The sequence below is a fragment of the Aplidium turbinatum genome, chromosome 11 (genome assembly GCF_918807975.1).
Source record: "Aplidium turbinatum chromosome 11, kaAplTurb1.1, whole genome shotgun sequence".
In the NCBI taxonomy this organism is placed as follows: domain Eukaryota; kingdom Metazoa; phylum Chordata; class Ascidiacea; order Aplousobranchia; family Polyclinidae; genus Aplidium; species Aplidium turbinatum.
In genome coordinates this window covers 8958507-8973336 of record NC_137482.1, presented here as the reverse complement: position 1 = coordinate 8973336, position 14830 = coordinate 8958507, and the positions used below count along the sequence as shown (strand labels likewise).

The 14830-nt window shown below is 37.0% G+C and overlaps 1 protein-coding gene across 1 annotated transcript; it reads left to right on the top strand.

Moving 5' to 3' along the window:
* The first annotated feature begins 10225 nt into the window (after positions 1 to 10225).
* On the top strand, positions 10226 to 11581 carry LOC145780168 (phosphatidylserine synthase 2-like). Its single transcript, XM_082591877.1, has one exon. The coding sequence runs from the start codon at positions 10226 to 10228 to the stop codon at positions 11579 to 11581; it is 1356 nt and encodes a 451-aa protein (XP_082448003.1).
* The last annotated feature ends 3249 nt before the right edge of the window (positions 11582 to 14830 follow it).

The window sequence follows — 14830 nt, the reverse complement described above, 5'->3', positions numbered from 1 at the left end:
TCCATTGTACTGCTTTCGAAAGAAGCATAACTTAGTTCTTGTGCAAGGGATTCTGTGTCAGAGAACTCAGAATAATCGTCTACCACATGTGATTGTATCTTTCCACTAAAGAGTGATTCTTGTAGAGTTTTGTAGTGCTCTAGAACGGTCGACTTGAAACAGTCAGTAAGATTTTGCTGGGCGCTGTCAATGACTGCAAAATACTCTGACCGATATTTCGTCTCTGGTGTTTGAAAGTTGAGGAGGTCAGCCATGTCCATGATGAAGACGATTTGGGATCTTTTTGGGACGTGACAGTTTCAATGACTCAGGGTTGCAATCTTCCATTAGCCTCTCAGCATTTACAAAGACACGATGAAATTCTTCTTCATTGCGTAGATGGCGGAGCAGTAGCCTACTACAAAGTTCAGCACCTTCAAGCATGCCAGCCACAGTCACCGTACAACCCTGCAAGGCTTTGTTAAAACGTTCCATACACTGAATGACAGACAAATGCTGCTAATAACCTAAGCACACTTGACCCACAAGAAAAAGGTTTCAAAAGCCAAATTGCAGTTGTTGCTACATTTGAATCAAATTGACTCACGGCTGCTTCCAAGGCTTCCAATACTGACTTATTATTATAGCCTACTGACGTTAGAATCATCAAGCACTGCTTTTACAGCAGATGCACGTGTGAGCAATCTGGTTGGACAAATTGGTTTCAGTTTTGATGCAGCCTGAGGCAAAGACTCTTTAGAATAAAGATTCAGGTACATATACTTGAATTTCCCAGAAACCTTTTAGCCTATATAGGCCTAGCTTTCCAAGTTCTTGTGTGGAACTAGGAGCATCTCCAATAAACGGTGAAGCTACAACAGCTTTTGATACAATTAGATTAGTAAATATGTGCCCCACAATGCACATGTTTAGCAAGAGGTTGAGATTTTTTATTTTAGCTTGACAGCTACGGGGTTTACTTGGTCGGGGTTTCCTTCCATGAAACAAAAATGTTGTCCCTTCCTTTCAATAGATTTTAAACGTCTGACTAATAAAATTGTGACATTCGGTTAATATTTTTCCTTTTACCTTATAAAAATAATGAAAAAAGATGGTGGGGACATGTAAAAAGATGGTGGGGACATGTCCCCACTGTCCTATAAGGATCGGCGCCCATGACATTTAAGCAAAACGGACGACCAAAAGAAAGACAACGTAGAAAGGCTTTCTTGCATTCTTGTGAAGATTTTAGTGGAAATCCGAAATTATTTACAAAAGATTAGGCTTACCTAAAAATAATATCGATTGCTTGTGCTGTACTTTTATGTTTGTAGATATTAACAGCAAACGCAATACTTCATAATCAACACGACACGTCGCAAAAGGGGATGAGAGCTTCATCAACACCATCAGGACATCATCATCTACCAGCTCATCCATTCCATCACCCACCAGGACAAGAAGCAATAACTTAAACTGGATATCAAACCTCAATCGTCTTAGGCTACTGTGTGATGTGCAGTCTAACCATAGAAAGAGCTCAACACCTGCTCTTCTGGGCCACATTGAAACGGGCTTTTGCCTGAGGATGGGTTTCTTTTATGTCCGGTTTTCTTTCTCCATCCTATTATTATATATTTCTTGCTTTTAGCGAGAGAAGTTCAAAACTTTCTATTGGTAGAATTTTACAAAAAAAACTTGTTTCTTAAGAAAAAGATCAGAGGATTCATAGATTGGCAGTTTTCGTGACATCATTAATTTTTTTTTCCCCACGCTTTTACAAAGTAAGCAGCAAAGATTTTGCTCTCCAGGTCAAAATATATAAATTGGATTAAAAAAAAACTTAGGCCTGGAGAATAGCAAATTTTAGTCAAATTTAGAAAGGAATTTAATTGTGGTCATTTCAGTCCAAAAATTTTCGAAATCGATAAAGAATTCGCAAAGACAGAACAATTCAAAGAAACCCATATCAAGAATCCAAGTCTGCGGTTGCCGCATGTAACAAACAAGCAATTGACTTGCCAGCCTCAGCTTTGAAAGAATAGGGATGAGGAAAGTAAATTATTATCCAGTGAAGCAATTGAAGTACAGTACGGTAGAAAATTTATCAAACAACCATTAGTAAGCCATGTGGATTAATTGTTTTACATTCTATTGTGTAACATCTTGTTTGCTGCCCATTATCAAATCGGTTCAAAGTTTGTCCTAAAATTTTTTGTTTTAAATTCAGTTGTTTTTTAAACTTTTCTGGATTAGTGTGTGTTGTATCGGTATAAATCAATTTAATTAAACCAGCGCAAGAGTTTTTAATGATAATTTACTTAGTTTTTGACATAAAAATCGAACGTTGGCCAGCAATCAAGCCTAGTCAGTTTTTAAGCAGGGCTGCCAGACAAGTTTGGATCAATCGCACTTAGCCTAAATCGACAAAAATGCTTTTTTTTTCTTGCTTTTATTTTAATGCGAAGTGTTTGATTTTTTTAATTGAATTTAAATTTTGTTGCTTTATGTCAGTGGAAAAGTGACAAAAATTGTCATAAATTGTTATTTTGGGCTCAAACTTTGTAATGATACGTCGTCTGGATTTGATTTTTGTTAAATTTCGTCTGAAGAGAACATTATTGACCTATTGTGTTATTCGGTTACACTCAATTATTTCTCATTTACATTCTATTCAATTTGTTTGTCAAATTATATGGTCACATTGCGCTAGTTTCATGCAGCCTAACAGGTACCACTGAGAGTCACTCAGCCATTTCTTTTATGACAGAACAATAGGCCTAGGCTATACCTTTTTTTTAAATTGTGATTATTTTTGTATTGTAATACTGTTACTGAAAATGTTTTTACTCGTAGCCTTGAACTATTTATTGGCTTGAACTTTTCTTGGTTGCACTGAAGTTTAAACGCCCTTGCTACAAGAGTTTACTGATTTCAAAAGTTTTTCCTATTTTTAATCACCCGGAATAAAGTTTATATTTGAATAAAACCACAGGACTTCACTTAAGGATCGCAGCAGCACATGATTTTTTTTTTCTTTCATTAATATTACTGAACATCAGCTTATCTTGTTTCAACGTAATTTGCCGATGCTTGACATTTGTCACATTAAGAATTGTGGGAAGCAGCTGACTCGATGACTGATATAGTCTTTCGCTGCTTCCTGTCTGTTGTGGTATTTAGATAGCTATGGTACTATTTTATTCGTATTGTTTATAATTGTACCGTACTATTGTCGCAACAGACGAAATAAAAGGTTTCTCTCTCTCTCTCTCTCTCTGCTCATCCACATCAATATTGGAACTGGCAAATTTAATCCACAACACTTTTCATTAGGCTGTTATTCATTACTACATGTGTGTTTCTCTGTTTTTGTTTTATTTTGTGCTATTTGTTTTTTTGGGTTTTGTGGCCGTGTTAACTACTGATATATATAGCCTACTACATAATTTTTCATTCAGACACGTTTTAAACCTTTCAAGGTTTTGCCACCTTTTCTCGTTCGTTAACGTGCTGATAGGTTTATATCGATTTTTGTAATTAGTATCTTTTTTGTCCCGGACGCGTTAAGGACGAAAAATAAAATGATTGATTGATGATTGAAGAACTGACTTCATTTTTTTAAATTTTGTCCCCAAACAAACTCAAAACTTACTGAACCATATCAAAAAAATACTGAAGCGTATCACTAGCTATGGCAATGCGCAATCGCGTCACATAGAAACTAAGTTGCCAGAAACAAAAAAGAGAAAACCTTTTATTTCATGAGTTACGAGAATAGTATACGATAAAAATAGTTTTGTTTTTGATATGAAAAAACTTGAGAATAATGAAAAAAAAAGTTCAGTTGCAAAAATATTGTGTTTTAGCAAATAAAAGCAGAACTAAATGGCCTGGAGGCTGGAAGTAAAGCTTGGGAAAAGTTATGGCTATTGATATTGTTTTCGCTTTGACGGTCGGAACTAAAGGAACATGATATTGAACTTTTTTTGAAGATTTCTCAAAATTAAACATAAAATATCTTAAAAACAAAATAATTTTTTTTTTAAATATTACATTAAAGTTGGAGAAAAACACCCAAAGACAAATTTTTAATGGAAAAACATCGGTGAAATAAAACTGCAGTTGAAAATTTTTGCAACAACTGTCGCTATCTGGCAACGCTGAAGCATGATCGCAAGAGTCAAGACCTCAACTCAACTGAGTGACAACCACATCACAGAACCACTTGAGTACTTGGTACTGCAGCAGGGGCACTGCAGCCTGCAATTGCAAGTGCACTTTGTTGGGCATTGAGTACTCAGGAGTTGACAGTCAAAAATGTATATTTTATGGTAGTATACTGCTTGCTAGCTTCTTTACTTGGTCTTGAATTCTTAGGGATTCTGAGAGAGAAGTTGAGTTGACCCTAAAAGTCATAAACATAATGACAAAGAATTTAAAGCTACTGGCTTATCATGGGGTGCAACCTAATTCGTGCCCTGAAAACAGCAAGAGAAAAAATAGCACAAAGCCGAAGTCGCTAATCAAAGTTTCCACAAAAATTTTAAAGTTAAGGTTAAGCGGAAACTCCGATCCAAGTTCTATTTTGGCTTTTTTATTTTTTTACTGATTTTTTCAGCGTACAAAGTGAGGGTACGAATTGTTCAGGGTACAAATTAGGCTGCATCCCTTGTCATTGTCGAAATCATATTCTAGTTTCAAAATGTGAGTTGCTGAGTCCTGCTCGCTTTGGTACGTCGTCAAACATTGCATTCCAATCTAATCAACACTTTTGTACTCTTCACTTGATAGCATTTTTATGTTCTTTTCTCAGTATAAATTGCATGGTGTTTAACTTCACTTTAGGCGAGTCTACTACTGTAGTGCAATCAGTGGCGTACCGTGACCACTTTGACAGGGTGTTCAGTGACGGCAAAGCAACAGCGGGGGGTCTGGGGGGCCTCCCCCAGAAAATTTTTAAAATTAACATTAAATTTGGTGCGTTCTGAGAGCATTTTCCGCACAAATTCTGAACATAAACAGAACTGACAAAAATAATGTTGTCGGAATGGAAAAGAATACAAAATAGATGTTTATTTGACAGCGCCTATTGAATGAAAGACTTAATAATATCAAACATTACCGTCAACCGGGGCAACTTTGTTCTGCGGGGTAACTTTGTTCTATTGGGGTAAGTTTGTTCATATATGACAACATAATGGAAAATTAAATAGACATCAAAAACAGAGACTAAAACATAATGGTATACTAAAGAGACAATAAGCAGGTTGATTTATTGCTTTACTGACGTTTCGTCCACCTTGACAATGCGCATCCTCAGCGATTAACACACAAAATAAAATTTACAAAGTTATATACCGCAGTGCGGTGAAACGCAAGAAAAAATGAAACACACATTATTTTAAAGATTGGCCAAGATGTGTGAGCGGTTATTTTCGACGTTAAATTACGTAAAAACTTCCAATAAATATAAATTCGAGACGAAAATTAAATTACAATAACGTTTCCAACTGTGTTCAAATAGGCATGCAGCCTGCCTGTCAAGATAATAACGATTTATAAGCTTTTGGTAATAGATTTCCATTGTTCCGGTTGAGTACATTGCAATGTTGATGAAGCAACTTTCTGCCATGGTGCGTTTCACTTTCATCAGATGAAGGATGCAACTAGTGCTAGAAACGATAATTGTCCTGATGAGCATTCAAACTTTTCAGTTTTCATACTAAAGAGAATCAAAATTTAGTGAGATAAATCTGTGTAACGCTCAGGTATAAGCTTCATTTTTAAGTTTATTTTTATTTTCAGGAGTGTATATAGACTATAATCGATTACGGTACTTTTGCTTTGAAAATGGTTCGATGCTACAAGAGGAAAGCCGGTAGCAGGAACTACTGCACCGGATATACAGAAGACGCATTGCAAGCTGCTCTGAATGACGTCAAAACTAACAAGATGTCGATTCGAAAAGCAGCAAAACAGTATAAGATACCATTTGGAACTTTGCGCCACAAAGTAAAAGGACTTCATTCGGGAAAGATTGGACGCCCACTTAGACTCTCTCCCGAATGTACAGCGCAGATTTTGGAGTCTATAAATTGTCTAACAATATGGAAAGTTCCACTGACCGGGTCCGATATTCCCTTGCTTATTAAAGGGTATTTAGATCGTCGTGGTGTTACAGATAAAGTCTTCAAAGATAATCTGCCAGGAAGTGATTGGCTGAACAACTTCATAAAAACACATGGTTTAACCAAACGCATTGCCGATAATGTGAAAAGTAACAGAGCAGAAATCTCAACGGACACCATCAACAACTATTTCGATAGCCTGGAGAACACTATAGAAGGAATTCCACCGGAAAATTGCTATAATTACGACGAAACAAACATAAGCGACAATCCAGGTTCAAAAAAAGTGATTGTACGTAGAGGGTTGAGAAGAGTGGAAAGAAAGGTGGAGCATTCCAAGCAATGCATCAGCGTGATGTTTTGTGGCAATGGCAAAGGTTCTTACCTGCCGCCCATGGTCGTATATAAAGCTCTAAACCTGTATACAAACTGGACCGTGGGCGGCCCTTCTGGAACAGTATATGAAGCAACAAAAAGTGGTTGGTTCGATTCTCGAACTTTCGAGGAATGGTTTATGAAAATGTTTGTTCCAAACGTTTGCAATGGAGATCGTGCATCAAGTCCGATACTATTGATAGGGGACAACTTGCCGTCGCATTTCTCTACGCTGGTGATAAATGAATCTCTAAAAAATAATATCATCTTTGTGACCATGCCAGCAAATTCGACACATTTATGCCAACCATTGGACGTGGCGGCATTTGCTCCAATTAAAAGATCTTGGCGTCGAATTCTCGACCAATGGAGAAGCGAAACACGTTCCAAGGGAACCATTCCGAAAGCACAGTTTCCAGGATTGCTCAAACGTCTGTATCAAACTATTTCATCATCAAATCTTGTTGCTGGATTTCGTGCATGTGGAATATGTCCACTGGATCGTAACCAGGTGCTGAAAAGGTTACCTTCAACCTCAGCAACCAGAGATCCTGGTGGTGAAGGTACTTCATCTGCTTTGAATGAGTCTGTACTTAGTCTACTGCAGACTCACTGTGGCTTGAACCAACAACCGACTGAAAAAACTCGCAAACGAGGAAAAAAGATTGTGCCTGGAAGAAGGATTGTATCGTTGCCAACCCGTGATACTCCTACTTCACTCAACCATGAAGTATCTACTGATACACATGAGGAAGAATGGGTGTGCAACAGCTGCAATAAAGCATGGGAAGAAGATGGAGACGACCGTTGGATCGTTTGTGATGTTTGTCACAAACAGTACCATCTTCAGTGTTCTGGTATCGATTATGAAACTCAAGATTACTATTCGTATGATATTGAAGGAACGGAGTTCCAATGTGAAAAATGTTAGAGGGACATTATATGAACCAGTTTTCTGTGGACTTGATGATCAACTGTTGATCTTAATATGTTGTGTTTTGTAGACTACTTAATTTTTATTGATTGCATTTCATTAAAATGTTTTTTTTAATGCTTTTGTTGATTTTGTTGAATGCTTTTGTTGATTGATAAAATGCTTTTGTTAAAACAAAAGCATTAAAAATACATTAAAAAGGCTGCTTTCTTCAGTTATTGAACTCATTCAATTAAGGTAACGAGGTCCGAATAGGCTAAGAGGAGCTCTCCCTCTGCGGTGCTGTGCTCTACCTGTCATCGTTCATGGGCTTAATCGCTATGTAGCCTATGCTAGGGTAGGCTGAAGTCAGTCCACTTCCACTCTTTTCAAGTGATAGGCTATATGGTACCCCTGTATACCTCACGTCGTGATAGGAAAGCATTGCAATATGCGTTTGCAATGATGAACCGTACCGTTACAAAACATACGCTATCACGCATACCGCTGCATATCGCAAATGTTATTTCTATGTTAGAATGTCACGCTCCGCACGTAGCCTACGCATTTCTTTTATTTATTTCTAAGTTAATTTAATTCCATCATATCGATTTTATTGAAAACAACAATAATATCATTAAGTAAATAAAAAGAAAGTGATGCTTCTTGTTTCCCTTCTTCGCGTTGCTCCAGAGATACCGGTTGGCCTACATCATCTTTCCAACAATTCTTTGCCATTCTTCGATCACCAAGAAGATATTATCTCAAAGATTGGCAGCAACTGCAAATAAAGTTACAAGTAAAATAGATATTTTAATGATGTAATATCACATGCAACAATGGTAGTTGCTAGTACCCCTACCCAACCCTTTTATTGCCTTAAAATTATCATCCAACTATTCTATAGTGATCACAGTAGTCCCTTACGCATTTCTAAATAATGTACAGGTTTCTATTTTCTGATGCAACGAACAAAGTTGCCTCAAAAGGCAGGTTACTTTGTTCACCTAGAGGTTTCAAGTTAGTGATCAAAGTTGCCCCAACGATAGGGGTAACTTTGTTCAGTAGAAAACTAGAAATTGTGCCGTTATGTCACTAGGACGACGAACGCAAAATTTTTTCTTAGATAGGTGGGACCTGTAATGTTACGTTTAGCATGGCAACACTTTTTTAAATTTTGTTCAGAGGAAATTAGAAACCGAAAACCTTGAAAACTGAACAAAGTTGCCCCGGTTGACGGTAAGTTGCATTTCTAAAGTCACATACTTCAGTTCAGTTTTTATTTCCGACCATCAAAACGAACAATATTACTTGCCATAACACAGCAGGAGTCTGAAAAAACGCGAAAGTTAAAGCGTGCTCGAGATGGAAATGATTTACTTCATGCAAGGATTAGGCACCGTCGCAACACCTTGAGAAATGTACAAGCGAATTAAAAACAAACATGTAGTAAAAACGGATGAAGTCTAAACGCAGCTTTAGCCACTAGCCAATTTTTTTATTATCAGTACCGGTATCATTTTGTTCATTGGCTTCACATTTTAATATATAGGCTATATTATATACCGTACCGGTGGTACACCCAAAACGAAACAAACATAGGCAATAATTAATGTGAGACAAACCAGGAGACACACAAAGCAACTTTGAGTCAGCTGGCACCTGCTACATAATTAAGGTGTTTCAGCAATAAGGTACAATACCAGTAACATACAAACACTCTAATCACAAAACGATTAAATGTGTTGTTTTAGAATGGTGCATCAATGATAACCGCTGTTGCCATAAGCTTTGTTGCAGATTCAGACAAGCTAGTCCTAATTTACTGGCACTTGGTGCATAAAAAACATTTTATCTTATCTTGTTTCCAACTCTGATCACCTCAAACTCTAATCCAACAAGCTAAAACTTGCTATTGCCTGGGATTCCCCCAATGACGCGCCAAGGTGTGCAGATCAGCGAGTGCACAGCCTGGCTGACCTGAAACCATTGCTGTTTTCGTTGCCTTGTGACGTCATTTTTCTTAATTGTTTATTTTAAATAGCACTCGCCAAGCTGTCAGTGCACACTGCACACCCAGCTTAAAGGTAATGACCGAAAAAAATTAAAGGCAATGACCTCAAACGTTGGAGTATTAAAATTAGAAGGGGACGAGTTTTGCAATTGAAAAGAAAGCAATCAGCATGCAGCAAGATGTTAGAATATCATGAAAGGAAAGAACATCGACAACCGATGGAAGTTTTCTCTTTTTCTGGATTTCTTGGGGTGTTCAGTGCACACCTTGAACACCCTGAATATACGCCACTGAGTGCAATCGACTACAATATTTCACTTCAACTTATTTTGCCTGTGTTTGCATTATTCTGTCTTTTGTTATATATGAATACAAGGCTAGTAAACTACAACAGGTAGGCCTAGGCTATGTCTTACAATTCATAAGACACTTTGTTCCTGTAAAATCAAGTGACGGAGACTCAAATATTGCTATAAGTTTTAACAAATTGTACAAAAGTGAAAGTGGTCAAGAAAATAAAACATCTTCTGACGAGTATCAAACCCACAGCAATGCTTGATATGAACGACTCGGTTACATGTCTAGTAATACAAAGGAAATTTTTTTTTAAAATGATTATAAGCCATTAACTGAGCTATCATACAGTGTTAACAACGATATCTTTGTGATTTTAGATTCTAATAGCTGTCCAGCAGATGGTAGACTAAAGGATTACACTTTTGCAGCCTCAAGTTTGGAAGAATCATTTTGAAGCCTAAAATAGCATTCTATAGCCTACCGTATGTAGCATCACTGCAGAAACGAAGTTTGCTGATGGAAATTAATTCATCAGTTTCTAAAGAAAGGGAAAAGACATCTTCCAAATCAATATATTCAGCAAGAAAATCAGAAACAACTGTGTATGACGATGGAACCAACACATATTTCTGGAGAACTCATACAATTACAGTGTTGTTAATAGGCATTTTCTGTTTAATTTATGTTGTATTTTTTGAAACCCAAATAGAAGACATAGAATACAACACAAAAAGGGGAATTATTGCTGCTATATATACTTTTCTAGCTTTTGGTATCACACAAGCCAAAGATGGTCCGTTTATAAGGCCTCATCCAGCATTGTGGCGATTGGTTCTGTGTTTAAGTATTTTATACGAGTTAACACTTGTCTTTTTGCTGTTTCAAACAGTGTCAGATGCAAGAAGACTTTTGATTTTTGCTGACCCAGATTTAAACAAACCACTTGATTTTCGTCAGTATGGCGGAGCTTGCATTATATGGGATCCTGGGCACTCTGATGGAGCTTTTCACAATGTCATGGACAAAATGGATATTTTTGTAATTGGACACTTGGTTGGATGGTTCTGCAAGGCTCTAATTTTGCGTGATATTTGGCTAACCAATGTAATTAGCTTTATATTTGAGCTTCTAGAATACACTTTTGAACATCAACTTCCCAACTTTTCAGAATGTTGGTGGGACCATTGGATTTTAGATTTTATCATCTGCAATGGCTTGGGTATATATTTTGGTTTAAAAACTTTGAAATATTTATCTATAAAAGAATATAAATGGAATGGCCTATGGAATATTCCTTCATATAAAGGAAAGATAGAAAGAGTAGTGGGACAATTCAGTCCATACAGCTGGGTTAAATTTAAGTGGAAACCCACTGAGAATCTTTACAGATGGTTGTTTGTCTCATTTATGACACTTACATTTTTACTTGCTGAGTTGAACACTTTCTACTTAAAATTTGTTCTCTGGATACCACCTAATCATCCATTTGTCACTATTAGACTTGTTTTGTATGTTTTATGGGGCTTTGTTGCTGTACGTGAAGCATATGATTACTGTACAGGCATCACTAAAAGTTTTGGTCAACAAGCGTGGATTGTCTGTGCAGTAGTGACTACTGAATTTATGATTGTGCTGAGATTTGGCTCTGATGTGTTATATAGTCCATTTCCACAATACATAAAGTATTTTTGGATTGGTGTTTTTGTTGCATATGTTATTTTTTCAATTTGGAAGTTTCAGATGAAATTCCCAAGATGCCAGTTGTTGTTAAAGACTCTGTACATGGACGAGGCAGTTAAAAAAGGGAAGTATAGCTTTACTATTTATGCTACAGAAGATCACGATAATATTAAAATAAACAAAAGGAGTTGAAACCAAAACTTTCAAAAAGATCAAGAGTTATATTTTTCTGAAATAAAAACAATGGAAGACAGTTCAAGGCAAAGACATTTGCACATTTAAGTTTATCCTCATTTCCACATTGATTTCTTGTTTTTTTTTGTATTGAGAATTTTTGCCACCTATGCCTGACATAGCTACAATTTTTGTCAGAAAAAGTTGCTAGTAAATTGACTGTAAATTTCTGTAATTTGTGGCAATTGACAACCAGCAATACAGTGGTGCTTAGTATTAGCTATTGGACTTGTGAAAGATGTGCGTTACTGTGCTATGCTGAGTGTTTTTGTTGCAACTGTGAAAGTGTTTGAACTAAATGTAAAGTCTTTTACATAATTATTATGAATGTTACTCGCTGGCTTACCGGTATGTCTTCAAGCATTTTTTGTTTATTTTTTTTTTCCGAAAAACAACTTTTCATTAAATTTAATTTCACCTACTTTCTTATGAAATCTGTGCAGCAGTGATTTTTGCATAGCTACAGTTGTTTTTTGTGCAGGTAGGCTACATTCTATTTTCGAAATTAATTTCATTGATTTACTCTACCGTAACTGCAATCTCTAAGTGAACGACCCTTCCACTGAGTTCTATGGTGAATTTACACAAGTTTGTAATAATTTAGAGTGCATGACTATTTCATTGTTTTCATCGTCATGCTTTTGTACATGATATTTATTAACTTTGATGCCATAATAACAATTAATGTCATAATTAACTCTTGTTGCTGTTTTGAAGTGAATGTATTGTTTTCATTATGTCTTGTTTTTTTTATCTTGTCTTGTTCTCTGTTAAGTTTTTCAGTTATATATGCTGTTTGTTTATACTATGCAGTACTAACAGCCTAACATTCCTAATGGTTGATTTTGTGTTGTGAAATAATCTGTTGCAGTGTGTTCTATTTGCACATGCACTTATACCTTGTGCACCATGTTATTGTGTGCAATGCTTTACTGCTGGTCAGACGTGTCTTCTATTCCGAAATGGCCCGTTTCGGCGAGTCCGATTCGGCGAGTCCGATTTGACTAGTCCGATTTGGCGAGTTCCCTATTCGGCGAGAGCCTTTTTCGGCGAGTGCCCTATTCGGCGAGTTTTTGAAATTTTTAAAAGGAAATTATCGGGTACCGTAGCCTAATTACAATTGCCGTTTTTACATCGTTTTAACGTCGCTAAACGTTAAAATCGTGCAGAAAGGAATAAAAATAAAATGTTTAAACTATTAATTTAAAATTCGTCATGTCAGTTCAGTTATTTTTATTTTTGACCATCATATGAAAAACAATACACGTCAACATAGCAAAGGTAGAAGCGACAAAACGCGAACGTTAAAACGTGCTTGAATTCGTCATGTCAGTTCAGGTGTTTTTATTTCTGATCATGATATCAAAAACAATTCACGTCAACATAGCAAAGGTGTAGAAAAAGGTAGAAGCGACAAAACGCGAACGTTAAAACGTGCTTGTGACCGAAGTAAGTTATTGAGTTGAAAGAAATTTGGCACGGTTGCAACACCTTCAAAAAAATTTAAGATAAGGAAAAATAAAAACAAAGAAAATGTTACAAAAAAAATAATGTTTATGTCTATAAGTTAGTACTTTTAAATAGTTAAAATCATAGGCACCTAACTATTTTTTTGGCCGTGGGGGCGAAAGCGTGTTTCATCAGCAGCAACGTAAATTCAGCGAAATGTCACGCAGATGGATGACGTAATTATGTCGTCACACTAGGATTGCTTTTATAGCCACACTCGGAGTTATCGCTACGTTCGACCTACCGTTAATTATTATAAACAAAGCTCGATCAAAACACATGCTATGCGTCTGCGTTGGCTAGCGGTTGATGGACTGCGACTCTTTAAGCTAAGCACAACATAAAGTTTAGCAACGCACTAGATTTATTAGCATGAAACAAGAGACGAAAAGGTTTACTAAAAGGTATACTGTAAATGGAATGAAAATACTAACTTGATCACATGCTTGAAAATATACCTGTTGAAAGCAAAATCATTCATGTTTACATCAATTCAACAGCACGTCACCTTTAATAAAATTAAAAGTTGCTGACATCCGTAAACAGCCCTTGAAAAATAGTTACAGAGAGACGTTTGATTAAGTTTTCGACTTGACATTGCTCCCTTTTCACTACAATATCGCAACTTATGGCTGACCAGCTTTCAAGTTTCAATTCGCTGTAATACGCCCGTTTTCGTGTAGCAGATGAAACAAAAGATGCGCATATTCCCCGCCTTTGATCGGGTTTCTATGGCAACGGTCGTGTGTGCGCCATGCAGTTTGCGCGAGTCCGTTGTTGTGTTGATTATGCCGCTTGTGCGACTGTGGGCAGTGCGGTTTGTACCAGCCGGTCCAGCCCTTGTTACGTTGGTTAGTGGTAACCTCGGGCCGAGACTTCAAGTTCATTTTCACAGCAACCGATTCACTGCCGCGACAATTCTCTGCAGAAGTTTCGACTTTCGAAAGCGACAGCGAGGCTGTTTGCAAGCGCATTAAGTTAAACGCACGTTGCGTCAACGTAGCAAATTATGTTGTTTTTGGGTGCATTCAACATCTGATGACATTGAATCGACGCAAAATGGTAGATTTTTGCTATGTCACAGGCAGCAAAATCAGTCATTTTTACATTGATTCAACGTCTGCAGACGTTAAATCAACGTAAAATGACAGATTTTTTTTTGTCTGGGGTGGGATTGTAGCATCGCTACTCGTTCTAGTGATTATTTACTGCGAAGCTGTTGCGGTTTGCATTTAAAAATGTTTTCCTGCTGCCGATCGCTAGTTCATCTATTGTTTTATGTATCAATGCCGCATAAAAAGTTGCTCCCACGCGGAAATATGCGTGGGGGCCTGGCCCCCACGGCTTAGGCGCCTATGGTTAAAATGATTAGTTTGGATCAACAAATGTGTGACCTACACTCCTACAGCTTAGATTGAAAGGAAATTATCGGGTAGGCTACCGTAGCCTAGTTATCCCAACCAGCAAAAATTTGTTACAAGAACCCAGTTAGCCTAACAGTTCATTTTTACATTGTAGTAACAGAATGAAAAGGCTAACCAAATGTGTGGCCTATCGTTTTAACGTCGCTAAACGTTGAAATCGTGTAGAAAAGGGTGCTTTTGCTGACTAGGATACGTTGAAACTGAGAAACATTTACAGAAGCCCAACGATACGTTGCATTTTTAAGATAATGTATTCAGACGTTGAATCAATGTA

Excerpts from the sequence above, each read along its gene's own strand:
- LOC145780168 (XM_082591877.1), top strand. The coding sequence starts at position 10,226 with ATGGAAATTAATTCATCAGTTTCTAAAGAAAGGGAAAAGACATCTTCC.